This window comes from Fistularia commersonii, chromosome 2 (assembly GCF_037954325.1).
Source record: "Fistularia commersonii isolate RoL2024-O1a breed Wild chromosome 2, RoL_Fcom_v1.0, whole genome shotgun sequence".
NCBI lineage: Eukaryota > Metazoa > Chordata > Actinopteri > Syngnathiformes > Fistulariidae > Fistularia > Fistularia commersonii.
Window position 1 is genome coordinate 13,585 of NC_141285.1, and position 27,227 is coordinate 40,811.

A 27,227-nucleotide genomic window follows, 5' to 3' on the forward strand; every position below is an offset into this window, starting at 1 on the left:
CTGTCCGGTCGGCTGCCGCTCTCCCATCTTCCCGCTACCGCGTCCCGCCACTGATTTGGCGGCCCGGACCGACTTACTTTCAAGCCAGATTTAGACATAAAAACAAAACTGACACCTTACCTTGATACAGCAGTCGCGGGCAGCGGCCGACAGCCCCGAATTCTGCCCTCTTTCCTCGGTCTTCTGCCGCCTCTACAAAGTCTTTTCCTCTGAAAATCCTCCGGGACTCTTAGATCCTCCATGCTGTTTTCTGACTTCAAAGAACTGGCATCCTCTGATCAGGTTGGGATAAAAGGAGTCACCTGGAGGCTCCGCCCCTCCGCCCTCTGATTGGCTGACACGTTGCCGGCTAGCAATCAATGCCGTGGCCAAGATCTGCTGACAGACACGTGAGAACCATCAGGTTAGGCTGAACGGACCAGGGCGCTTCTGTGAGCTCCAAACAAACTAGCCAAAGTTCACCAGCTCCATCAGCACAATGGCAAAGATTTATGGATCAGCCTGGAGCTTTGGAATTCCAGGAACCGATCAGACATCCATCTCAAGATATATTAGAGCTGGTTTACATCAACTACTTTTAAACATTTATTCATACATACTTGACTGACCTAAACACAACTTCGATCCTGGGAATTGTCTGAGTTACAATTTGAACAGGTACAGCTGATATTCAGGTCGTGTGAGACAGGGAGAAACTCGTTAGATCATTTTTATTGGTTTAAGCGGTGCTCAGTGGGGCCAAGTTTCAGGGATGAATCTTCTACAGAGTGATTTGGAGGGTGCACTTTCCTAATCACCCAGAAAGATCCACCAAAACCTGGCCCGGTGGCTACCGCCTGATCCTTTGTCAGTGATCAGACAAGTTTCTCTTCTTGGTCTCCCAACATCTGAATCTGAGCTGTATCGATTTAAATTTTGACTCAAGTCCCCAGAAGTTTCACTTTTTCTCCCCCTAACAACTCCCCATGTAACACAACAACCCCAGCTAACCTACTTTCTGAAAACAACTTTCCAATACAACTGAACAAGGCATCCCCACCTACACCAGCCCCCAACCCTGGTCATTCTATAAAGAAAAGTTCCCAAGGTCCACTCAAACAGAACAAGCTTCCTGGAAGGTGAAACATCTTCATGGGAAGAAATTGAAGCCCAGTTGCCCAGGACCAGGAATAACCATGACCTGGATGACTGAGGACCGCCATAGACATGAAAGAGTAGTGCCTTTACTCAAAAGCAAGGAGTGCTAACCCTCTTTCCAAGAACTACTTTTAACAGATGTTTAATGACCTCAGAAGAACTGTATACGTCCAGTGATGATAAGTGTTGTATGATCTAACAATAAAGGCAAAATCCATTCACATGCTGAGACCAAATTTTGCTCCACTCAGCAGCCAGGCTGTACATGATCTGAGAATTTCAACAACCACAACCCCATAAGACCCACTACCTACAAGCATGAACATCGCCTTCTGGGTTGCCTTTATTGTGATCTATTAGGAGTTCCCGTATGTGTGCATCACCCTCCAACCAAATCTGAATTGTGTCAAAAGATGATAATTGCACCCAAATAGCAAATACATTTATAATGCATGCAGACAAGAGCTTTGGTCTTGTTCAAATACATAAGAATCACTTCAGTTCATTAATAGACAGGACAAGATGTTACTGTCCTTTGTGCCAAAATCCAAGGCACAACTCATTTAAAAGCCCAACTCAGATTGTAAAGAAGCTAACAAGAACTACAACAAATAAAAGACAAGCTACCAGCGAGCTAACAACCCCACAAACAATATACCATCACCAGCGACCTGCCCCAGCCAACAACAGTCTGCAGCATGTTATTGGGTTTTCGAATGAGCACATTCCTTCATCAATGTTTTGTTCAGTTAGGGCCACAAAACCTCAGAAAGCCGTGACAACCCTACCTTGGCTACCTCAACAGCTACCATGCTTCCTCCTTTACCACAACCACTCACTTGCTCCTTCGCTCCCAGAGACACGTTGCTGACTGCAAGTTTCAGGCTCCAACCTGAATGCCCAATTCAGTTTGTGGGCCAATGACAGACTCCACAGCAGCCCGCCTTTACAAGCCACACCAAGCCCTCCAACCTTGCTGCTCTACATCTGCTGCCATCTCAGCATACCTCGCTGGACGCCAAAGTTCAATAAAACAGACTCTGTTCCACCACAGACCAGGGTAACATATCTGTCCACAGCCGGGTGCTAAATATGTATGCTGGGACAACCAGATGCTTATTCAGGTCCACCATCAACTCCCAAGCCCTGCCCACACTTAGCTGCCCTGAGTTGTGCCTGAACATAAACGGTTTAACCTTTTCTCCTTCATGTAGAAATTTAATTGTTCTAGCCTCCCTATCAGTAACAACAATATTTCTTTAGAATTTTTTCCTCAGCTGCTGTTGCAAAATATTTCAGTTTCTGGTTATGATGCCAAGTGTACCACCCCACGCCTGGGAAAGACTGAACTTATACCTGACAATATATGCCTAAGTGTGCATAGACCGGAACACAAGGGGCAGGCAGCATCCCCATTCAAACAACTATTTGAGATGCAGGGGAGATGGTAGCACATCTTACGTAGCGCATATGATGAACCTAATTCTATTGGCCCCCCCATGCTTCACAATTTTCTCCACTTCAACTTTCTCCTATCAACATTGTCCCAGTTCACCCACTGTCCTTGCTTTGCCTGCGACACTGCCTTAGTACATCTTACTGCCGCTTCTAGTCCGTGTACTTCCTCAACTACCATCTTCCTCTTTTCTATGACCAATTCCTTGTTCCACACTGGATGTCCTACACTGAACTCTAAGCCTTCACGCCCATGCTGTACCTGACCTATGATGTGCCCATGTCTAAGTGCTGCCTGTACTTGCTGCACTGCCTCCTTTGGGTTCCAATTGCTCTCTGTTCTAACTACAGGTGCTGTACTCCCTACCAGCAGATCATTTAACTGACATACATTTCCAATCTAACCTTTGTACCTTTGAACTCCTCTGGCTGGTTAGAAAACTGGCAACTCCAATATGCCTTTCCCATACAAGACTGCGCTGCTTAGGCAACATGTGTCTGTTTTTTTTGCACCTCTTCTGAAAACCCTGTAGGAGCTCCAGGTTCTTCTCTCCATTGTTGGCATATTCATGTCACAGCTCATGTACAACGTGCTTCTCCTCAAAGGGCTTTCAGGCTCCGGAAGGATCTGGACAGAGAGATGTCTGCTGAATGAAAGCAAAGTGCAGGCTCCTGCTGAAGGAGCTTCTGCTCTACGTTCCTGTTCCTGCATCAGTCAGGGAACATCGACAAGGAACCTGCTGCTCGCTGAGACAAACCTTGGAGGCACAGCGGAGGTCACGTCTCCTCGTTCTTTGGAACAAAGTCGTAGGTGGACAAATACAGGTGTGGTGTCTTTATAATATATGAGTTTTATTCATAAAACACAGAAGATAAATATCTATTCAACCATTTGAGTGACAGCACACATTTAGGATCTGTGACCTTTGACCTCAAGGGAGACCGCTGGGAACTCATCTTCTTCTGAACCGCTGAACTTAAAGCGGCTCGATTACTGTAAACTCTTTGTGGTTGCGAGGCGACGTGACAGCATTTCAATGCTTGACGTATTAAGTCCTCGGACAGAGGAGAACCTTCTGACTGTGGACTTCAAACTCAGAGCTTCATGGATCCGAGGATTAAGCACATGGACTTCATCAGAAGAATCAAGTTTGTGGATGAACAAACTCCTTCCTCAACCAAGGTCTTTTTTCCCCTGAATGACCCTAGAGGCTCCAGTCTCGATTCCTGCACGTCAGCCTGGTTTCAGCTTCAGAAAACCTCTGATACTCCAGGTTTCTCCAGGGTGTTCTCCCTAGGATCCAGGTCATCGTAGATCACTCTGAGATCTTCTAAGGAACAACTGGTCTTCTCATGGACCCAGGTCTCCATAGATAAAGAGTAAACATGGGACGTCGGCATCGGTTCCATTTAGGTTCCTCAGACGTTCCTGCCGACGGCTTTGAGGAGCTGCTCCTCCGAGATGTTTGATGTTTCAGCAAAGACAAAAACCAAAAGCATTTGATTTCTCCTTGTTTGAGTTTTTTCTGTTTTGCATGAAAACAAGTTGAAACATTCGAGTATAGCACCAGACAGTACAATACATCTGTGTGTGTGCGCACTGTATACATGGGGATGGAGTAAAAAACAAAAGTAGAACACAAGTAGAAAGATCTGGAAGGCACTTAGAACTGTGACGGTGCAGAAGAAGACTTGAAAGCAAATAAAATACATCCATTAATCAATCAATCAATCAATCGATCACTCTGCCTTCAACTAGCTGAGTCTCCCAATAAAAAACAAGTTGAATGTCATTAGTTCCAGCAGGAGGACAAGGGCCAGTTGGAGGTGAAAGCCATAAACAACTGGTTCACAATATTTATCTGTCGGTCCTCCAGAAGATCCACTCAGCTCGGTATTTTCATCCTGCACACTTGGGAGAACCCTCTGGAGGAATTTTGAGAAAACCCTTGTGTCGGAGGTGCGAGGAGAACCTTGTAGGAGGTTTCGGTTGGAGAGTTGGGCGTCTGCGGCAGTTTGATTGGTTGAAGTCCTCCGTGTGGAACCAATGGTCATGTCCCTGCAAGTTACTAGCCACTGTGGAAATGTCTCGCCATCTAATCGGCACGTCCAGGAGACAAGCACTGACAATCACCTCGACGGCCGAGAAGAGGGTTAGACAAGGCCTCTGAGATGGCAAGGAGATGCTAACGGTCATGGACTGGGGCTAGCTGCTCGTGGGAACATGGGCTGTAGAGCTTCTGCACTGAGCAGCTAATGGTAGCCGGCCGAGGAAAGTCATGGAGTTGATGTTCCTTCGGGAACGAAGAGGATCATTCGTTGAAAAAAAATATTTCGGCCTCATGCGGGAGAGGAAGGACTTTCTGTCCACTGAAGATGGGGAGGACCGGGGTTCTACAGGGAGGAGGAGCTGCAGGTCCTAGGATTGCTGGACTGGCTTCACAGCGGAGACCGAAACTTGGTGGAAACTCTGAAGCTAAGGTGGACGAAGCCTGGGGTTCTGGTTTGCACGCGCAAGAAGACCTTTCATGGTCTTTCTTTCTTTTAAATTTGACACAAATTAATTTTGAAGTAGTTTGAAGAGAAGCTAGATCTTCAGGCTTGATCATCCTATGTCAGCCGGCAGCATTGAGGAGCTGATAGGAACAGGACCAGCTTAGAAGTTAGCAGAAAAACAAGACACAAAGAGCCAACTCAGGCCCTCTGAGGGGATCCGCGGTGGTTTGTGTTTAGTCTTCTGCCAAGACGTAAGAAAAGGTGCCGCTGGACTTGTCTCCGTCCACCCCCTGGATCACACCTGAACCACCCTTGGTGCTGAGAAGGTTCTTCGGATGGACGCCTTTACAGGCATTTCCAGACAAAGACGCTGAAAGAGCCAGATATTCACGTCATACATCATGGAGACCACAGGGGGCCTGGCGGAGACAATGAGACCGACCCCTGCCACCCAGGTGAGAGAAGGTCCAGCTCACCTGCAGTCGTCTCCTCCGCTGCTGACCACGTACTTGTCGTCATGGGAGAAGCGGATATTGGTCACGTGAGCCGAGTGGCCGAGGTAGCGCTTGTGTTTGGCCTGAAGACACAAAAGTGGAGGTCAACACCAGTTCCTCCAAAACACACCGACCTCTGAGCAGATGACTATTCACATGTCGGTAAATGGCAAACAGAGCCCGGCAGGTCTTGTGGACATCTCCGCATCATCTGTGCCTCAGCTTCACCTCATCACCATCTAATCTCCATCCCACTCCACATCATCTACACATGACCTCCATCTCACTACCTGCCCTCTGTGCACATGAAGTCTAAACACGCTGCTCAACTCGCACTGCCCGAGTGATTCCACAGTGATAATGTAGTAAAGCGGATGGAGTCGGAGGGTGTGAATCCTGATGCTTCAGGTGAGAATGAGACTCACAAACTTCTCGCGGCAGGGGAAGTCAAAGAGCTTGACCAGTCCGAAGTCATCGCCCGTGACCACATTGAGGCCGCCATGTGACACGCACGCGCAAGTGACGTCAGCTTTGTCGGCGTTCCGAGGCCAGATTCCCAGAACTTCATCTCCCAGGGTGCTGTGGGGCCCAGAGAGCGGGAGCGGGTCAGCCGACAGCAGCGGAGTTCCACGGCTGAGGAGGTCCGGCCTCACTCACCTGGTCCAGGTGGCCCAGGTGATCCTGTCGATGGCCGCCGTGTCGGCCAACAGCTTCCCTGAAGGAACCTCAAACACCTGCCGCTTGTACGCTCCTGTGGATACCTGGACACGCACAAACATACACACACACACACACACACACACACGGACACACACACACAGAACTACCTTTACTACACCAACATACATTCATGAGAGCACTAAAATACTGGATTACATGTTGTATGTTGAATAAATCATGTGAAATCAAATATGAATATAAATACAGTGGCACCTTAAGATACCAATCACTTTATATACAAATATTTTAAGATTATGCAATTCAAGCAAATTATATCCTGGAAATATGAAAAATTTCACAATATGGATACGAGAGCGAGAAAATCAAAATTCAAATCAATTCAGCAAGCCTCCTCAACTGGTATACCCTTCATGACGCCGCCGCATCATCTGACTTTGCGCCGTTGGCTGCTCTCACCTTGAAGAGCGCCTCCCAGCTTCCTGCATCCCTCGGACACTTTGTAGTTGGTACAGTGCACAAATCTGCTGTGGTGTTCCTATCTCTTGTGTGGCATCATTTTATATCTTTGAACTTATTTCGTGTATTTTTTTTAATAAATCATCATGGCCCCTAAGAAAGCAAGTGGTGAACCCAGAAAGAAGTTGCTTTCTATGGAAATTAAGCACGAACGTGGTGTATGCGTGACCGATGTCACACGTGAATATAATCGCGATGCATCCATAGTACCATCCTAAAGCAAAAGTATAGAAAGACAATGAAGCCTTCCAAGGGCGTTACCATTATGTCATAAAAATGGGCATCGATACACAACCACATGGAAACATATCTTCTGATGTGGTTGAACGAGTAAAAGATGGCTGGCGATACCATAACACACACAATCACAAGGGAGAAAGCGGGCTCTATATATCGTGATTTAAAACAGGATTCGCCAGAGAGGGGAGAAAGTTCTTCCTAACCAACTGTGGCTGAATTTAGAACACCTATGATTGGTTTGGAGACTTTAAAAAACATGGAATTCATTCAGTAGTGAGGCATGGGGAGGCAGCTAGTTCAGATACAAGTGCTGCTGAACCAATCGAACCATGATTTTTCTTTTTGATGCCCCTTACATAATTAATATCCTCCTTTTTCAGGGCTTCTCTATATCAATGTCCTTATTTTGGAACGTATTAATGTGTTTTCCGTTATTCAAAATGGGGAAAATTCATTTAAGAAGTGAAAAAAAAAAATCAACGTATGAACCACTTCTGGAACCAATTAAATTTGTATCTTAAGGGACCGCTGTACATATATATATACATATATATATACACAACATGTTTATAAATCGGATGGATGGATGGATGGATGGATGGATGGATGGATGGACAGATGGATGGACGGACAGACAGACGGACGGATGGACGGACGGATGGACGGATGGATGGATGGATGGATGGATGGATAATGCATATATATGAAATTACATACATGTCATGAATATGTATATATACATATATATACTGCTCAAAAAAATAAAGGGAACACTTGAACAAGACAATGTAACTCCAAGTCAATCACACTTTTGTGAAATCATAGTGTCCACTCAGGAAGCAACACAGATTCATTTTGACTTGTTTTAAGGACATTACATCAAAGTTGGATCAGCCTGGAGTTTGTTTTTACACTTTAATTTTGAGTGTGATTCTTATCCAGACCTCCATGGGTTGATACAATTGATTTCCATGGATCATTTTTGTGTGATTTTGTTGTCAGCACATTCAACTGTGTAAAGAGCAAAGTATTTCATAAGAATATTTCATTCATTTAGATCTTGGATGTGTTTTTTAAGTGTTCCGTTATTTTTTTGAGCAGTGTATATATGCAAAAAAAATATATACGTATAATTACCTGCCTATACACTTACACAGACACGTCCTCATGTATACTTTTTCTTCTTGGCCTTTTTCGGCTTTTCCCTTCAGGTGTCGCCACAGCGAGTCCACTTTTTCCATCTAACCCTATTCTCTGTATCCTCCTCTCTCACACCAACTACCTTCATATATTCTCTCACTACGTCCATAAATCTTCTCTTTGGTCTTCCTCCAGACCTCTTGCCTGGCAGCTCCAATTCCAGCATCCGTCTACCAATATATTCTCTGTCCCTCCTCTGTCCATGACCCAACCATCTCAGTCTGGCTTCTCTGACCTTCTCTCCAAAACATCTACCATGTGCTGTTCCTCTGAAAGACCCATTCCTGATCCTCTCCATCCTCGTCACTCCCAAAGAGAACCTCAACATCTTCATCTCTGCGACCTCTAGTTCTGCCTGCTGTCTTTTGATCATTGTAACAGTTTCTAGTCTATACATCATCGCTGAACTTACCACTGTCTTGTACACCTTTTCTTTCATTTTTTCACTTTCCTTTGTCTTTTCTCCATCTATTCCAACTTCCACCTCTTCACCTCACATACATACATGTACCTATACATGTGTAATTACCTATATAGGTGAAAACTATAGAAACAAACATACATACATACATACATATACAAGCACTATCACATACAAAAATCCACGTGTGTGTTAGTGTGTAAGTGTGTGAATGTGTATATAAACACACATGTGCCTACCTGTATGTACCGGCTGTCGGCAGAGAAGTCCAGCTGCAGGACGAAGGTGTGAACGTCGCAGCAGTAAACCAGCCGGTTCAGACTCGGCCCGCCGCTCACATCGTAAACGTCCACCGTGTTTTCCACCGAGCCGACAGCCAGCAGCCGCCGGTCGGGACTGAATCTGTGAGCATGCGCGCACGCGCACACGCACACACACACACACACACAGACAGACACACACACACACAAACACACACAATTGATCTCCATAGATGATCTCCATCCATGGATGACCTCCGTGAAAGCGGCCCTCCTACCGGATGTCCTGGATGGCAGCGCTGCGATCTCGTTTCTTCCCCCACATCTTCAGCGAGTTGGCGAGGAGGATGAGGAACTCTCCGTTCTTCATCCCCACGGCCAACATGTCTCCATCAGCGCTGAAGCTCACACAGCGGGCGCCGTGGCCCACGCACACCTTGTTCAGCAGCTTCTGCGGATACAGGAAAGAGGAGTTTGAAAGGCCATCGGAGAGCTTCTGATTGTCTGCGTTCCATGTTCTCCCAGGGCTCCTCCACCTTGTCAGTCAGGTCCCACAGGCGGATGGTGGAGTCATCGCTGGCGGTGATGCACACGTCCTTTCCAGGATGAGCGGTCAGACCCCGGATTCCTCCCCGGCCATGGCTGTCCAGCAGCAAGTTGGATGCGGCGTTCTTCTCCCCCACCTCGATGATTTCCCCATCCTTCGTCCCTACAAGGATCTTACCCTGAGGGAAGAGGAGCAGCTGCAGCAGACGAAGGCGGGATGAAGTCCAGTGTTCGGGAGAAGCCTCACCTTTCCCCTGCACACAGATCGGACCACCTCCACCTGCTGGCCCGTCTCCAGCTGAAACGCACGGCAACGCTTCATCTCCTGATCCCAGAGCTTCACGGCACCACCCTCCTTGGTCCTGACACACACACACACACACACACACACACACACGCGCACACACACACACACACACACACACACACACACACTCAAGGCTCCACCCATTGCAGATGATCTGAGAGGCCTGTCGTTGAAACGATGACTCACGGCCGCTCCTTCCCCCCGGTGACGATGAGCCCGTCCCTCAGCGTGGTGTACATGGTGAAGACTGGCCCCGTGTGAGCTTTGGCCACCACCCTCAGCAGGTAATGGTCCCGCCACACGTAGACATCCCCGTTTATGGCTCCGGTGAAGGTCAGGTTGTTCTAGGGTTCCAAGTAAAATGGGCTGAGTTAAAAAGGGTGGAGCACAACGGGGGGGTTTGTTTGTTTATTTTGCGACTCTAATAATAAACATGAATCCAGTGTGTGGATCCACCTTTTCCCCTTCAAAAAGAAACTTCCCGTCTCACATCTGTTTTTTACTCTTTTTGCTAGCTTGTGGGTTATATTTTTGGCGCTCAAGGGACCTAGATGTAACTGAAAGATTCCGGTCATTTTTTCAAAATGAAAGATTTTTTTAAAATAAAGATTGTTCAACCTCAGATAATAAATCCAACGGAAGTTAATGATTATTTCTTGTGTGGCCCAGTACTAATTGATACACAGACCGGTACCGGTCCGCGGCCCGGGGGTTGGGGACCACTGCTCTATAGGGTCTGTAAGGAAGCTAGAGGTTCTCTGCAAAGAGTGGTGAAGGTGGTTAAAGGATGAAATCCAACCATGAGGTTCATGTATTGCCATCTGAGGAGGCGCTGCCTCTGGGGTCGGGAGTTAGGGTGAGTCCGAAGGGGTGATCTGACAGGAAGCGTGGAGTCGGGGTTGAACTCACAGCTCCAAAGGCCACCGACAGCATTGTCTGCATCCTGCCGTCCTCCAGCGTGCCCACCACCCCCTTCTTGTGCATCAGGGCGCCGCCGGCCAGCGTCCAGAACTTTGCGTGTTTGATTCCCACTGACACGAACTGGGAGTCCGAGTCGGGACGGAACTCCACCACGAAGATCCGGTCGGGGTGTCCGGCTCGGCTGCAGACCCTGGATCCTGCAGAAGAGACCTCCAGCGTTACTGCTCGGCCAGCAAACATCACCTCTCTGACCTCTGATCTCTGCCTCACCCGAGGTCTATCTAAGGATCGGGTTCTTGGACATCAAAATAAGGCCTTGGGGCTGCCTGATGCCAGGTTGGGGGTCTATTTTTAAATTCAAGGGTGTCATCCTGCCTCATCCTATGTTTCATCCTGACAGATGAGACAGCGAGTGCGCTTCTGAGCCTCATGGCTTGTAGAGTGGGAGGGACCCGACAGTCTGCCTGCCATTGCTCGCCGCTCAGACCTTCCTGCCAGCGCCACACCGCGATGGTGTGTTCAGGATCCACTCCCACGGACAGCAGCAGCTTCCCCGTGGCACTGAAGTTGACGTAGCCGACGCCCTTGGTGTGCGGGCATCGCAGGATGGACAGGGTCTGCTTGCTCATGGCGTCCCACACGTGGATGGAGGGCGTGGAGCCTGGATGGAGACATGGAGAGGACGTGGGCGGCTCCGCCACACCCCGGCACAAACAGCAAACACCAGGAAATCCAGTGGAGGAAACTACAGGGCGGAATAGAGCAGTGGAAGGGATCGGGGGGCCTTCAGACCCACCAAAACCAGAGCACATCCATTCCAGATTTCTTTACAAGCTCACCCTTCTTCTGCAGGCCAGTCAGCCAATCGGAGAGCATTGTGGGTTTGAGCTGCACATTTGGTGATGGGCTTTGACCTCAGCACCCTGAGGCACCTGGCGCGGACTCTGGGTCTCGGGGAGTCTGAGGCCACGGGGGAGGGGCGGGTGGGTGGGGTGGAGGTCCGGAGCGATGCGTGGTCATTACCTGTGAGGTCACTGACGTCACCTGAGGGTTTGTGAGAGCGATGGTGGCAATGAGGCCAGCCACACACACAAGAACAAAACAAAATAAACAGATGAAATCCTGCAGTGAGTCAAAGGGGCTGGTGTTAGCCTCCATACAACACAACACGGCTGGTGGAGATCATCCACAGCAGGGGCTCCTTTCTAGCATTACTTTTGGTCTCCAGGAGATCCTTTGACAGGTGATGTGAAGCTTCTATCAGCCCAACACTGGAACCGAGAACATCTCCATCAAACAGCAGCGTGCAGAGGAGCCGGCGGAGTTAGCACAGTGTTAGCATCGGCCATGAACAGAGATGGTAGCATGCAGCTTGTAGCCCCAGCTTTAATTAGGCCTGAAAGTGAACCCGAGTCCAGATGGAGCTGAATCTAGGTGGATCTAGGTGGAGCAGAGTCCAGGTGGAACTCAGTCCAGGTGGAGCTCAGTCTAGGTGGAGCTGAGGTATCTGACTGGTGGTCGGTTGGAAGAGAATGTTGTTCAAAGACAGGCAGATAGCTCCTCCACTGATGTACCAGGACAGCAGCAGGCTAACGGCGCTGAGTTAGCAGCGCTAACACAGGCTAGCAACATAAAACATAATGATTAAATGAGGCCACCAGCCTGCAGCTCAGTGGAAGATTAGCTAGGGCTTATTTCCATTAGAAGCTCTTCTTCAGTGAAGCTGCAGCTGTGATTGTGTCAAATTGGTCTCACTATCTCATTCCGAATCATCTAATCATCTGATCTAAAGACTCAGTTCCCTGGCAAGACCTTGAGGAGGTGCCGGCTGAAGGCTTGGCCCACCTCTGCCAGCCCGGGCGCCAAGCTGATGCCTGTCAGATCAGGTGGACCTTTGTCCTTCGATGGTTCAAACAGGCCCTCAATTTGAGGGAGATGTTTGCTGGGACCAAAGTAAGGTAGCAGGCCAAAGGAGCAGAGACGTAGGAGAAGAAGCAGTGGAGGAGAACCAGGCTGCCATGCCCAAGCAGGACCAGCGGCAGGTTACCGATCTGTCCGGTGGCGATGACGTTCTTGAACTTGGGGTGCTGGTTAACCGTCAGACACAGGATGTCCTCTGAGTGCTCCAGGTAGAAGCTCTGAGTCCCTGCAGCACCAAAGCCAGACATGACATGGAGGAGGAGTTATCTAGAGGTTGCAAATGCACACACACACACACACACACACACACACACACACACACACACACACACACACACATGTGTGTATTGATGGGTCTCGGGATCGCAGGTCCAAGAGGGTTCTTCTCCGTGGGAAGGGACAAGATCTTTATCTATCAGAAACAAGGAAGCTATGCCTGTGTGTGTGTATGTGTGTGTATGTGTGTGTCTGTGTGTGTGTGTGTGCATACGCGCACGTGTGTGTGTGTGTGATTATTTGTGTGTGTGTTGGGGGGGGGGGGTCCTAACCCAACCCAGAGACCTCTGAGCCTCAAAGGTTGAGGACCTAAGAACTAGGTATCTTTAGCACTCTTCATCATGAGAAGATATGTTCTCTCTCTATCACATCCTTTCATGGACTCTGCTTCCTGGCCAGCAGAACCACCACAAAGCATCTTCAGCTCATTCAGGAGATCCAGTCCACTTCATCATAGATTATCAGCCACCAAACATATCTTCTGGACTTCTGATTCTGAGCCCACGCATTTCTTCTTACTGATGCAGAGCTCCAGGGCCCCCTGGAGACCCCTGAAGACCCCAACACTACGAGCAACACAGACTGAGCCAGCAGTGGAGGTGTGTCGCCATGGTTACCGGTGCTCAGACTGTGGACGATGGCGGTGGCGGCTGTGTGGTAGACGATCTCCGTGCCGTCGTTGAGGTAGTGAAGGTTGTTACGGCTGTCAACCCCCCGAAAACCAAAGACGTGGTCCAAAACCAGGTCCTGGAGGGCAGGAGAAGAAGGTGACGACAAAGCTATGGACGGAGGGCTGGAAGACAGACGGACAGACGGACAGACACGCAGCCAATAGGACAGACCGACCTCCACCAGCCTCTTCTTCTTGGAGATGTTGTTCTTCAGGAGTTTCTCCGGCTGCGGCGCAGCTCGACTCACTGGAGGCCTGTGGGATCAACCAAGTTGTTATTCCAGAAGGTCAAAGACAAACCCACGCTGCGGTGCCTTCAGGTCCAGAGGAGAGGAGAACCGCTGACAGAGGACCGTGGAGACGGGACACATACAAGTCCAACCAGAGGCCGGAAGGCTCAGGACTGACCTTCCTGAGGGTAGGAGGTGTGTAAGTCACTGTACATTTCCCCTCCAGTAGCACGTGGTGCAGGAGGTACACTACTACCGCTCAATGACCGCATGAACGGCTCCATCTAAGACATAAAACATCAGGTGGTCCTGAGCCGAGCTGCTGAGCAGACCAGTTCTCCCTGGAGGAAAACGGTCCCTTCCATCACATCTAAAGCTGATTCCTCCACACTGAGACTTTTTGTGCAGCAGAAGAAGGCAGAGGCTAGTTCACGCTGAGCAGCGGCAGGCCTGCCAGGGCTTTGTTGCACATGTCATCGGGACTTTGTGGGTTGTGTCACTCCTTTAGTCCACATCTGAGAGGGTGTTAAAACCAGAAGGATGCAGATATACTGCAAGTCACTGTTTGCACTGAGCTGCTATCAACAACCTGCTCAAGCTTAGGAACCTGCCAGCTTCACATTAGCAACAGCATCTGATCAAGGACAGTAACAAGAGTTCTTCTTCACACTGGAGAAGACAGACAGACGGACAGACGGATAGACAGATAAACAGACGGATGCCGGTACGTCTGACAGAATGGCAGAACAGAATAGCAGACTGCAGACGAGAAGCCAGACACAAGTGTTCACATGTTACCTGGATCCCTGGACATCAGAAAAAACAGAGGCAAGGTAGAGAGTTTTAGAGAAGACACACAAACACACACCCAGACACACACACACTTCTACACTTGCAAAATACAGCTACACTCACTCAAACTCACAGGCCTACTGTGTTGCTATAATTACATGCTAACGCAACTACCATGCTAGCAAACAAAGCCTCTGTTTGTGGGTGGTCACTGGTAACAGGAGAATGTGCCCAAGCAGCCAAGATCTGCAGTTCAGAGTTCCACAGCCTCGTTGGCCTGGCCATGATGGTGGAATGGGAGGCCAGCATCCTTATGAACCAGGATGCTGGTTACGTCACATGACTACAAATACTTCAAGAGTAGCAAAATCCTAAGTTTGAACTTCTGATGATGAGACTGCTGATTGCACAATGTTCTCTGTAGGCTTTCCACACATTCAGCATTCACATGGCTGCCCCTGAAGCATCTAACAAGCACTGCTGTTGCTGTCCAAAGACTTTAGGACAAATGGGGTTTTATTTGCCTACAGGCTTGTTGATTGTTGGGACCCAGGAAGAAATGTCTGCTCTGTGAGGGCAGCAGGGGCTCAGAAGGAAACGGTCTTACACCGGTGAATTGGTTGTTGATGGCTGAGTATGAATGATCTCTGAGGAGAAGTTTGAGGATGGAGTTTTGGAATGGGGAGCTCAGTGTTGCCGGCGTATGTCAGCGATGAGAATGGTGCTGGAGTTCTGACACATCAGTGCTACATACCTACTGTCCCTGAGGGTCCAGGAGACACTAAATACATAATAAAATAATTGATCCTTTATTAATCCCCGTGGGGAAATTCGTTCTCTGCAATAAACCCATCATGGATGAAGCATGAGCAGTAGGCTGCCGTCCACCAGCGCCAGGGGAGCAGTTGGGGGTTTAGTGTGTTGCTCAACAACACTTCAACCCATAGGAGGAGCTGTGAATCCAACCAGGACTGTTCGGTTCCAAAGACGATTGCTCTGCCTCCACGTGCCACTGGCTAATCGTATTGTCAACCAGCTGAGGACCTTTAAGCCCCGACCTTCCCTTAAGTGTGAGAGTAATGGGCCCTGGGATGATTGCACCCTTGGAGTTGCAGTGGGTGCATCTCACCCATCTCTGGTTGGCAGACAAACGGGGTGGAGCAAAGTCAGTGTTCAGATGAAGGAGGAGGCAGAAGACAACTACTTCAGTAAACGCAACTTGGACTTGAGTTTTTCTTGAACCTGGGACTCAGCAGGTAGACAACTACAGATCTCCTCTACCTCAGACTGGCCGGTTTGGTTGGAAGCCAGAGTGCAGTGACCACAGTTTAAAAAAAAGAAAGTTAAGATCATCTTCCTTTGAGATGGTGTAGAACAAGTCCAACGATCATGAAGAGCAGAGAAGACCAGGAGAAGCAGGCAGTGTGACAACCGTTAACCTTGACCTGGAGGACTGAGAACTTTCACACTCATCTGTATAAAAAGTGTTCATCATTTGCAGGTTGTTGCTATAAATAGTCTGCTAAATTACTAACTGGCAAGCATTAGTAGGTCCCTCTCTCTCGTCACTACAGTTAGTTCTGTCTGCGTCTGCCAACCACCTCCTCCACAACTGAAGATGACCAATTTGAGAAATGAAGTGAATAAGACATTCAGTTAGCCAACACTGAGCTCTCAAGCTGGGTTGCTGAGTGGACAACACGTTCCTGTACGCTGAGGAACATACAGGACCGTATTGCACATTCTGGTAATCAACAGAAAGACCTCTTGGATATACTTCCTTGATTCCTCATGCAATGACAGAGTCTGAAGACGGAGCAGAGAGACGTCCATGAGCAGACTCTTAGTAGGACTAGGATGAGTTAGGGTTAGGCTCATTTGGGGTGGGGGATGGCCGGTCAAACACTGAACATGAGGATGAGGAGGAGCAGGACGAGGCAGACGAGTGGGAGGACGGAGCAGGAAAAACACGATGTTTGAATGATTACTGATAAAGGGGGAAATGAATTGTTTGTATTGTGGAAAGTTGTGTGTTGTGTGCCACGGAGGTGAGGAACACGTCTCAAAAGCTTTTCAGCTCTTGAAGGAACTGATCTTTTAGTGAGCATCCATTCGGTCAAGCGGTCCCTGACTGCACCTTCCTTCACATCTGTAGGACCATGCCACTAGGGAAAGTCCAAGTATTTACCAGTAGGTCAACATTGGTCCACAACGACAGCCATTCATCACTTCATCCTATATTTGTAGTCCGATGTAACAGGGTCGAGTACATCTTTAAAAGTAAAGGAAAACAACTAAATGCTTTGCAAGCTACAATCCCTGAACTCCTACAGGTCTGTATTATGGACTGAACTACCAGGTTTTGGCCGGGTTCCTGTCTGTTTAACATGACGCCTTCTCAGATGTTATCAGGCTACGGAGGGGTTAGAGGTCAGATGCAACTTTGCACAGAAAGAGAAAAAATTATTCATGACGAGGTTTCCTTTATCAGAGGTACTACGTTCAGGCTACCTCCAAAAGGAACAGGAGGCTTTGAGCCACTTTTGAAGGACAGCATCAACAACAGACAAGGCTGACAAACATGACGATCAACACCGTGCAGCTGGCCTCAGACAAGTGTCAGCCAATGCCTGGCTTGGAATCCATGCCCTCAGTGATGAGACCAGGTGACATTCATGCTCCCCAGGTGTGTCTATATATGTAATGTCCACTGAAATACCGCAGAACTACACCAGGATACAATACTTGGATGTACTGATACACAAACCTCATGCATAATTTATGTGACCGAAGAAAATGACAAGTAAATGAGACAAGACTTGTATCCTTGGACATGGATGGACTTTGCGACGCTCCGCTCACCCTCTGCTTGGCTTAAATGAGGAATAGTCATAGATGTGAGAGGTTTGACATTTTGACTGACTTTTTTACTACATAGTAAGTATACTTACTTGACAATGCCCTGCCTCCAGGGGAATGCAAGTTAAAACACAACACAGATATTAGGAGTTTCACCAAGCAGTCCCAGGAAGCAGCAGCGAACACTCAGAGGCAAGGGGAATCACAAAGTCACCACCCACGGGTTCACAGCATGGAGGCAGATTTCAAACCTGGGCAGTTCGGTCTGGTTGAATCACAATCTTCCAACATCCTCTGCATGAAGCATCCAAAACACTGCTAGAACTAATCCTCCTCTCTGATTGGCCAGCTCAATCCACTGTCATATCACCAACTTGAGATGCAAAACTAGAGCTAAGTAATTGCATCTACAAGGGGACTGTTGAGTCGCAATAAGTAAAATCAGCTAAATGCCATCTGCAATACTGCAGAGAACGGCCATGGGGGGTTTCACTATTTGTTGTCAGGCAGCTGCAGGACCTCCGAGCCACCGGTCCTCCACTGGACCCGGAGCTTCTGCATCAGCTACCAAGTGTGTCAGTCAAATGTGACATTTCACCGGTAGAAATCTGTGGCAATGGTTGTGTGTCCGACACCTGGACCTTCTGGACCAGGGCAGGTTCCGGTGTGATGCAGACAGGATGCTAACCTGAGCTCATTCGTCAGCGAGAAAATTCTTCTGCTTGAAAAATTTAAAGGTGTGTTACAGACCAGAGCCGACCAAGACAGGCTTGAAAACCCTCCGTGTTGGTGCACTTCTTCACATGTTGTCAAACAGCAACATGGCTTTGGTGGACCCTCTTTGGTTAGATGTTTTGACCGAGTCCACGCGTTGAAGCGTTCCAGACAGGACCTTTTTGTTCTTGGCTGTTTTGCAGGCAGAAGGTCACACACACGGAGCAACAACAAACTGGGGGCTGAGACACTCGATCATCAGCAGCAGGACGAGGCTGATGGACCATGCAGTCAGTTCATGCATGAAATGAAAACACACACACACACACACACACACACACACACACACACACACACAGGACATAAACCCGGGCACACACACTCACCAGTACACTACAGGTGCAGTCACAGAAAGAGGGGATACACAACCAGATACCTCTGAAATGATGAGACCACCCTGGCCTCATGAACAGAGTTTTGGGGAGCAAACGGGGTTTAACGCCACACCAGAGAACGCAGAAGATCAGCGGGACCTCTGGAGTCCCATATCATTCCACTCGTCTATTAAAGTAGTGGAACTATTCATGCTGAGACTAAAGAAGATGAGGACTGGAGGCTCCTCTTCTTCTGCCCCTGGAGATCCTGTGACCTCCTCAAAGCTCAGATTCACTGGTGCAGTTTAACTCCTGCCTGACCAGTGAGACCGTCACAGGAACCCTGGACACGTGTGGAAACCCCGTCCACCCTACTGGATCCAGGAAGGACGGGGAGGCTGTCCTTCCTGGTCGTCGGGAGATACAACCTCTCAAACAAACAGCAAACAAGTCAATTGGCATACGCTTTTATCCAAAGCAACTTACAGTGAAGATGCCAGGGATTGAACCTTGGACTTCATACATGCGAAGCATGCACTCTACCACTGAGCAACACGTTCAGTGTGTGTGTGTGTGTGTGTGTGTGTGTGTGTGTGTGTGTGTGTGTGTGTGTGTGTGTGTGTGTGTGTGTGTGTGTGTGTGTGTGTGTGTGTGTGTGTGTGTGTGTGTGTGCGTGCAAATCCATACCTCTCTTCAGTAGACAGCTCTTTGAGCTGCTGGTGAGGTTTAGTTCCTCTCATCTCTCTGACACTGACTGCGTGCATCTTAGTCATGTAATCTACCATCTTCTCCACAGCAACGTCGCTGTCATACCCTTCACACACACACACACACACACACACACACAGATTAGCTAACATCGGATGACAACCTCCCCAGCCATCAGCACAGAGAGTAGATGTCACCTCCGTCCTCCTCGATGTCGTCATCCGACTCCTCGCTGTCCACGGGTGGGCGGTTTTCCCGGAGCGGATGACCCTCCCCCTCGCCGCCGGCCGAACCCCCTTGCTCTCTTGCCCAGATCATCAGGGCCGTATCGGCGCCACCCAAGGTCAAGAGGGTGGCGTCGTCCTGCGCCCAGCGGACGTTGGTCACCTGGGCGCTGTGCCCCATGTAGCGCTTGTACCGGGCGTACTGACCCTGCCGGGACGAAAAGGGTTCGGGCAACTGGTTTCCCACGATGCACCACGGCCTTCCTGTGTCGGCAGGACGCCTGAGGGGCTCAGCTGCCTTTCAGATGTCTCTTCTACTGGACTTTTCTCTGGCGTTGGCATTCGTCGGACCCCTGCCTTTATTCTTTGGCCGAACAGTATGTGCATGTGTGCGTATGTTTGTGTGTGTGTATGTGTCCTACCCTGACGGGGTAGCTGAAGAGCTTGAGGAAGCCAAAGTCGTCTCCGGTGGCAAGCAGCGTCCGGTCCCTGGTGAGCGAGGTGGCGTTGATGTCGGTGATGTGGCTGTGAGTTGGCCAGATGCCCTCACAGCTGGAGCCCAGCACACAGGTCCAGCTGGACCATTCCACCCGCTCTAGCTGCACACACACACACACACACACACACACACACACATACACACACACACACACACAGTTTATTGATGAATGGTGATAAACACATCTCACTGATCATTGAGGGATTTATAAAAGATAAATAAACCGTCTTGTGTTTATTCATTTTATTCTACTTTTGTGTCCCGGAGAGTCTGAGACACACACACACACACACACACCTCAGAGTTCCTGATGGTCTGCGGTTTCCCCCGCGGGGCCTCGAAGAAGAGCTGCTCCTTAGCTCCAGTGTTGACCTGCAGCAGTTTACCTGCGAGGAGGTTGAAGAAACTATTTGAACCAGATATTTGGAGGTTTGTCCTCCAGAGATCTCGAGAGTTCATGCAGAGGTTGACAAACAGTGACGTGCACATTCAGAAAGATTCCAGAGTCCAGGTGGAAACAATAAGAGCCTCCCTCTGGTCAACACATATGCAAACTAAAAGAAGGTGAATGGAAACTAAGTGTACAATCACACTGCAAAGGTCTCCTGTCACACAGGTCAACCAGGAAACCCACTGAGGTCACAGAGCAGAGAAGGTGTCTGAAGCAAAGACCGCAAACATCATGCATGTTATGTCTTCTCACCTCCACAGATAGAAGAACAACAGTATTATTGTTACGGTTTAGGTTTCTATAGAAGCACAAAGACCTCCAGAAAGGAGTTCTAGCAACTTCTGACAGGTGCTGGAGGTCAGAGATCAGAGGATCTGGCTGTGACTGCTGACCCACCAACCCACCTCTGGTGTCCCAGTCCATGTGTGTGATGTAGCTGGAGGGCCCTTTGCAGATCCCCACCCTCTTACTGCTCAGCACGTGGTAGATGTCCACCAAGCCGTCGTGGGATGCCACTGCAAGATATTTACCTGTGTCTGCACGCACACACACGCACACACACACACACACACACACACACACACACACACACACACACACACACACACACACACACACACACACACACACACCTGTAAGCTGGTGACAGGCAGCATCAGACGCCAGATGATCCCTCCCAGTACTTGCGGACCATGTGGTGGACATATACTGTGTGGAATCATGCAGTCTTCATGAGTGCGTGTGTGTTTGTGTGTGTGTGAACCTGGGCTGAAGCGGATGTCTGATATTGCATCTCTGCGATGGTGGAAGCTCAGAAGGTCCTCCAGAGTGTCGGCGTTCACCACCAGCACGCCGCCGTCACTCAGACCCACAGCCAGCGCCTTCCCGTCCGGGGAAAAGGCACAGCAGCGTCCACCTGGAACAGACGCAAACACCCACACAGTGTGTGTTCAGTGCATCTGACACGGGACTGGACCTGGGATGAAGATATCTGACCGCCCGGCCTCCATCTGACCTCTCTTCAGCTTGCGAACGGCCACCATGCGGTGGTTGGAGGACGTTTCCCACAGACGCAGCGTCCGGTCGTCGCTGACTGTGGCACAGAGGGGGAGGAGGGGGTGGGGGGCCAGACCCCACGCCTCACCCTCCATGTGACCCTGCACACACACACACACACACACACACACACACACACACACACACACACACACACACACACATTGATAACACCTGTCTTGATAGGTCTTTGTCCAAACCCGGTTGATCGGTAGCACAGCTCTCCACGACACCCTCTCTGGACCAAGGTTCTGAGCAGGTCTCCTCGGCCGTCAGGAGCCCGGTGCTCTTTGACAATAAGAAGATCTTCCACACCGCCTCCAGTCCACTAGTTGATCCTGCTTCTTCCTCCAGGAACAGAACACTGGGGGAGGGTTAGGGGAAGGCTTTTGTTCCCCGTCCTCAACCGCTGGAGAAGATCACAGCACGTTCATGGACGTCCTCCCAAAGATGGAGACACAAGCAAGTGTGTGCATCGATCTGCTGCACACGACTCCCCTCACCATGGCAACAGCCAGCCAACTGGCTGGGCAGACATCGACAGAATCCCTTAGCAGAGACACACACACACACACACACGCACGCACGCACGCACGCGCACACACGCACACACAAGCTCTACCTGCACCAGCAGGGTCATAGGTCCCGACTTGTCAATTTCCAGAACTTCTCCATTTTTGGTTCCGACCAGGATATGACCATGCCCCAGAGTGATGGCCCTGATGGATGGGTTGTCCTCCAGCAGCAGGCCTGCAAGCACACACACACACACACACACACACACACACACACACACACACACACACACAGTGAGTGAATGACAGACTGAGGAGACCTCCCTTGTCAGAGCACCTTCTCCCAAGACCTCGGATCTCTAACGGACTCCGGGTGAGCAGTTCTCCTACTTGCAACCACCAGGTGGAGGCATCGTACAGAGGAGGCAGGAGCGTCATCCCAGACCCGGAGACTTCAGGAGGACCAGAATTCAGAATAAGCCATGCTGATAAGGAGAAACTTGGGATTTATTTCTGCAGGACTTTGCAGGAAGCAATCACAGTTCTTTTATTGCATTTGTGTTCTGGACCAGGGATGATCTCCAGCTCTGTCCTTGTCTGGATCCTTCACATTTTTGAGGAACTCCACACCGATGTCAGTTTCTTCGACAAAGCTGTCAGGACAGCTGATCTTTGGTAAGACAAAGCAGGAGGTCCCACCTGGTTGATCCTGAGCAGCAAAGATCTCCGGGTGGAAACCCTTATGTTCCCCAAGTGAGTGTGCTTAAATACATAAACTGTCAGGATTTAACTTATCCAACAACAACGGGGGCCATGCCGTGAAATTGTGTTGCCAAACCAGAAGTACTTTATTAATGCACAGGAAAGGAAAACGGACAATACGGCCTCAACCACAGCACAAATAAACACCATCGCCCCTTGGCGGCTCCCTGTGGAAACGACAAGAGCAGACAAACAACCCAATACATCCCATCTCCTCCCCACATATTTAAAACAGTCCCCCAACTCTGTTGGATTTTAACTGGGTGTTCAAACAGAACAATACCAAATATCTTATTAAGATAACCCCCAAATAACCCCCCCCCCCCTTTTTTTTTCATACAAACAACTAGGGTTAGGGTTTTATAGACAATAAACTGACTAAGCCAAGAGGCAATGAAATGAGTCAATAACCCCGCTGGGCTGAGGCTGGGGGTAGACTGCTCTCCACCTCAAATGTGTCTGGGGATTGTGGGGTGATGGCCCACACTCCAAGTGACTTAAAAGGTTGGAAGGTCAGGGGGTTTGGTAACCCATGAAGGGTACCTCCTCATTGTCTCTGGAGGAGGAATGGCCTCAACTGACATGCCAGCAGGTTCTGAAAAAGCTGTCTCCTTTTGGGTGAGCGAATGATCTTTCTGGGGCGCTCTGGTCCCCCCACCGGGAAGCCGTTGGCGGCTCTATCACGGGAGCTGTAACAGGTTGACTCAGTGCTACTGGTGGTTGTGGCTCTCGGGGTACAAGCATTCTCAGCTCACTGGGCCACTGATCAGTCAGATATTTCCAGAGTACTCCTGAGCCCACATCCACTGAGTAAGACACTGGCTCCGACTGCAAAACCACCACACCTGGCATCCACTTTTACTCCCTCCGCCTATAATCACTGTTCAGAGCAGGACCCCCCACTGCAAATCGGGCCCTGCGATCCTGCTGATCTGCCTGAGCCTGATCCACCACCGCTGCCTCACTTGGCCTGAGAAAGTCAAAGCGTGTGCAGAGCCAATGGCGGAGGAAGAACATGGCCCGGGACTCATTAGTCGTGGCACGTGGGACATTTCTGTGGCGGAGGAAGAATGAATCCAGCCTGTGGTTGTGGTTGACTCTCTGGACGCTTTCAACGAGCGCTTCAGCATTTGCACAAAATGATCCACCAGTCTATTTGTGGCTGGGTGAAGGGGTGCGGAGTGCATGTGCTTCACTTCATTCACTTTGAGAAAAGCTGCAAAATCACTTGAAGTGAATTGTGGGCTATTATCGCTGACCAGCACTGTGAGGAAATCTGTGAGGGCTGAACAAACACCTAAGAGCCTGAATGGCCTCAGTGTCAAGGTGGAATCCATCAACTGTACTCCAAGCCACTTTGAGTGGGCATCTACCACTACCAAATCTGCCCCTCGAAATGCAAAATCCTGCACAATCCCCGTGCGTCAATCCCCGGCCACCAGATATAACTCTGAGCGATGGCTTTCATTTTCAGAACCCCAGGGTGCCCTGCATGCAGCTCATTCGGCTCTTTGTGGCCTCAGTCTAGGGGGGCACAATCACCTGGTTACCCCAGAGACAGCATCCCTGCACCACGGTGAGCTCATCTGTCCGTGAGTAAAAGGGTGTCAGGTGTCATTGTCGCACCCTAAAGTCACAGGGAACTGCCCCAAGCATACCCTGTCCATCACTTGAGCGAGCACTGGGTCATAGCCTGTCTCTTTGCGAATGTCAGTGCTGCACACGAGCAGAGTCTCCAGGTGATGTATCAGCACCCTAGCCACTGCTACCCTATCCAGCTTCTTCTTGTGAATGACCTGCAGGAGCAAGTGAGAAAGCCCGTCCGCATTTCCATGTTCTACTGCGCTCCTATACTGAATTGGGTGCTGGTGGGCTGTAAGTATGAGGGCCGACCGCTGAAGCCTGGCAGCTGCCATAGATGGAATAGCCTTGCTGGGGCTCAATAAGGTTGTCAGTGGCCTGCGGTCTGTAAGCAGGATGAAATGGCGGCCGTAGTGGTAGGCATGGAACTGGCATATGCCAAATATGATTCCCAAGGCCGCCCTTTCAATCTGAGCGTAGTTTTGTTCCGCTTTGCTTCAGGTTCTGGATGCAAACGCTATTGGCCTCTCTAGACCACCGAGCATAACATGGAAAATCACTGCACTCACGCCGTATGGCAAGGCATCGCTTGCCAACCTGAGTGGCGGTTTGGGGTCGTAATGAGTGAGGGGTCGATCTGAGAGGAGCTGTTCTTTTGCAGTGCTGAGGGCTTATACACACTCCTAGCTCCATTTCCATTGTACTCCCTTGTATGATAATGCATGCAGGGGTGTGTGGTTTCCATGTTTGGGACACAATACCATAAGACCCAGGAAAGAGTGTAGCTGGCCTACATTGGTTGGGACTGGGGCCTCTGCAATAACATTGAGGTCTTCTGAGGTTTTTACGGATGCCCAAGAGAGAAAAAAAAAGAGAAAAAACCGAGGGCTAAAAATTGGAGGTAACTTGCTGACTAGTTTGTTAGTTTTGCTGCACTTCTCACCGTTTTTTGGGCATGTGCAGTGACCTCAGTGTCAGAAAAAATCAGATGTCATCTGACTGGCTGCCCTGTACATAGATCAAGTGACAGGATGGCTGACGTCTATATTCTTAATGTCATGCGTTGTACTAGTATTACCTTTGCAATTGACTGGTAGATCACGAGCGACACATTGAGCACCCCTGGCCTAGGTGTTCCAGAGAGTCTCTGAAAAACTCGCTGCACATGGAAGCCAAATTTTCTGGAGCGGTTCGGTACTGCTCCAAGGGCACACAAACACAACCCAATACGTCACAGAAATGTCGATGTGAAGTGTCGTCTGACAAGGACAAGGCTCCTGACCTGAGGGGATGCAGAGCATTGGGGATAGGTGTTCCAGAAGCTTCTCAAGGGGGAAAGCCATGTTCTGGGAGCAGATGCTTCTTAAATCGAGGTGTCTGGGTTAGGGTTAGGTTCTGGATGCTGTGTGGGCCGTGCCATGACCTTCTCAGATGGCCGTCTGGGACCAGCCATGTGATGGGTGTGCTCACCTTTGGAGTTGGGGGACAGAGCCGCTCTCTTGATGGCGTAGGTCTTCAGACAGCGGTCAAACATGTCGTCCCACAGCTCCACCACACCGTCCTTCCCGCCTGTCACGAAGCCCTGAGGAGAGGTATCACACCGTTAGAACTCAAGACATCTTCTACCCCGGGGGTTTCAGATGTCACCCATTCTCCTCTCCTTGAGGGCCTCCTGCTCGGCTGCAGGTCCGCTGGACCTCGGTCTGACTCCTCAGCCCAGATGATGTGGCTCCTGATCTGGAAGCTGTTGTCCAGTTTGCTGGTCAGGTCTGGGTTTACCAACTCAGCCTATAAGAACGCTCCTCTGGTCTGAGCTGATCTTCACATCGACTATTTTACAGTTGAATCTTCAAGCTCAGGTGAGAAGAATACTGATGTTTTAGGAGGCAGGGCTACGAGCAAGACCGATGACACCACAAGAGCTTGGATGCAGGTCCTGGTGAAAGTGTGAGTCAAGATCGGATGGTGGTGGCTTCCATTCATCAGAAGAGCAGGCCTCTCAAAAAACAAGCTCTACACACTCACAAAGAAGAAGACCGGTAGAAAAATCATTGTGGTCCTGTAGAAGACGAGTCTCCTGGGCTCCACGGTGACAGGGTTATTCCCGGATGTCACCCCAGCTGCTCACATTTATCTGCCAGTCACTGTTGATGGCGACCTTCTCACTCTCGGCTGATGTTTAATTTTGCCCTGTTCTTCTGGATATGCAGAACCCTTCTACAGCCATCTCTGCTCCACCGTAGACCACAGCTTCTGACCGGTAGTGTTCGGGTCTGCTGGAAGGACCCTCTTCACCTTGGATACGATTATCAACTCCACAGGTCCATCTTCCCACACCATGAAACATAGCTCATCATGGTCGACCTGATAACACCTGAATCCCAGAACACCTCAACAACTGAAGTCCAAGATCTCCCACAACCTCAGCAGCATCCAAACGCATCAGTGGGCTGAGGAAACTGGTTTGGGTTTCAAGACAAAAGGACACACACACACACACACACACACACACACACACACACACACACACAGAGGAGCCTGCTCTCCTCACCTTGTCCAAAGAGAACATGGCAAACACGGGTCCATCATGGGCCTTGATGGTCTTCAGCAGCAGAGGCTCCTTCCAGATGTAAACATCCCCTGTGGACGAGCCAGAGAAGACCAGCGCCTCGCTGCGGCCGTAACACACTGACATCATGGTCTCGGCCTGGGCGATGCTCCTGAAAACTCCTCGCCTGAAGGTCAGACCTCCACCTGGACAGCAGGTGGAGAAGAGAAGCTAAACTGGATAACTTTTCTCGAAGCCACAAGGAGGTTCTCCTCCATTCCCATTGTCTGGGGTTTGCCCCCCTCCCCGATCCTGCCTGGGTTCTCTCCAGGTCCTCCATCTTCTTCTGCCTGAATTCTCTCTAGATCTTCCAT

At 49.7% G+C, this 27,227-nt stretch overlaps 1 protein-coding gene across 5 annotated transcripts in view; it reads right to left on the reverse strand.

The window, feature by feature from the left end:
- Positions 1–3,421: 3,421 nt before the first annotated feature.
- LOC147236056 (echinoderm microtubule-associated protein-like 6) overlaps positions 3,422–27,227 on the reverse strand; it is a 49,308-nt gene continuing 25,502 nt past the window's right edge. Inside the window, exons 20-45 of one of the 5 annotated variants that reach the window (XM_086163205.1) lie at positions 26,857–27,059; positions 25,776–25,887; positions 22,070–22,197; positions 21,407–21,548; positions 21,155–21,307; positions 20,796–20,927; positions 20,238–20,326; positions 19,864–20,040; positions 19,415–19,649; positions 19,197–19,323; positions 17,514–17,528; positions 13,717–13,795; positions 13,488–13,617; positions 12,722–12,820; positions 11,698–11,718; positions 11,162–11,335; positions 10,663–10,871; positions 9,940–10,097; positions 9,694–9,808; positions 9,437–9,625; positions 9,179–9,351; positions 8,880–9,042; positions 6,240–6,343; positions 6,008–6,161; positions 5,565–5,665; positions 3,422–5,458 (exon numbers count right to left, since the gene is read on the reverse strand). In XM_086163205.1, coding sequence (XP_086019331.1) covers positions 5,434–5,458; positions 5,565–5,665; positions 6,008–6,161; positions 6,240–6,343; positions 8,880–9,042; positions 9,179–9,351; positions 9,437–9,625; positions 9,694–9,808; positions 9,940–10,097; positions 10,663–10,871; positions 11,162–11,335; positions 11,698–11,718; positions 12,722–12,820; positions 13,488–13,617; positions 13,717–13,795; positions 17,514–17,528; positions 19,197–19,323; positions 19,415–19,649; positions 19,864–20,040; positions 20,238–20,326; positions 20,796–20,927; positions 21,155–21,307; positions 21,407–21,548; positions 22,070–22,197; positions 25,776–25,887; positions 26,857–27,059 — 3,407 coding nt within the window. In that variant the 3' untranslated portion in view covers positions 3,422–5,433. The remainder of the gene's footprint in view (positions 5,459–5,564; positions 5,666–6,007; positions 6,162–6,239; positions 6,344–8,879; positions 9,043–9,178; positions 9,352–9,436; positions 9,626–9,693; positions 9,809–9,939; positions 10,098–10,662; positions 10,872–11,161; positions 11,336–11,697; positions 11,719–12,721; positions 12,821–13,487; positions 13,618–13,716; positions 13,796–17,513; positions 17,529–19,196; positions 19,324–19,414; positions 19,650–19,863; positions 20,041–20,237; positions 20,327–20,795; positions 20,928–21,154; positions 21,308–21,406; positions 21,549–22,069; positions 22,198–25,775; positions 25,888–26,856; positions 27,060–27,227) is intronic. The other 4 variants (XM_086163213.1, XM_086163221.1, XM_086163229.1 and 1 more) reach the window with 4 other exon arrangements.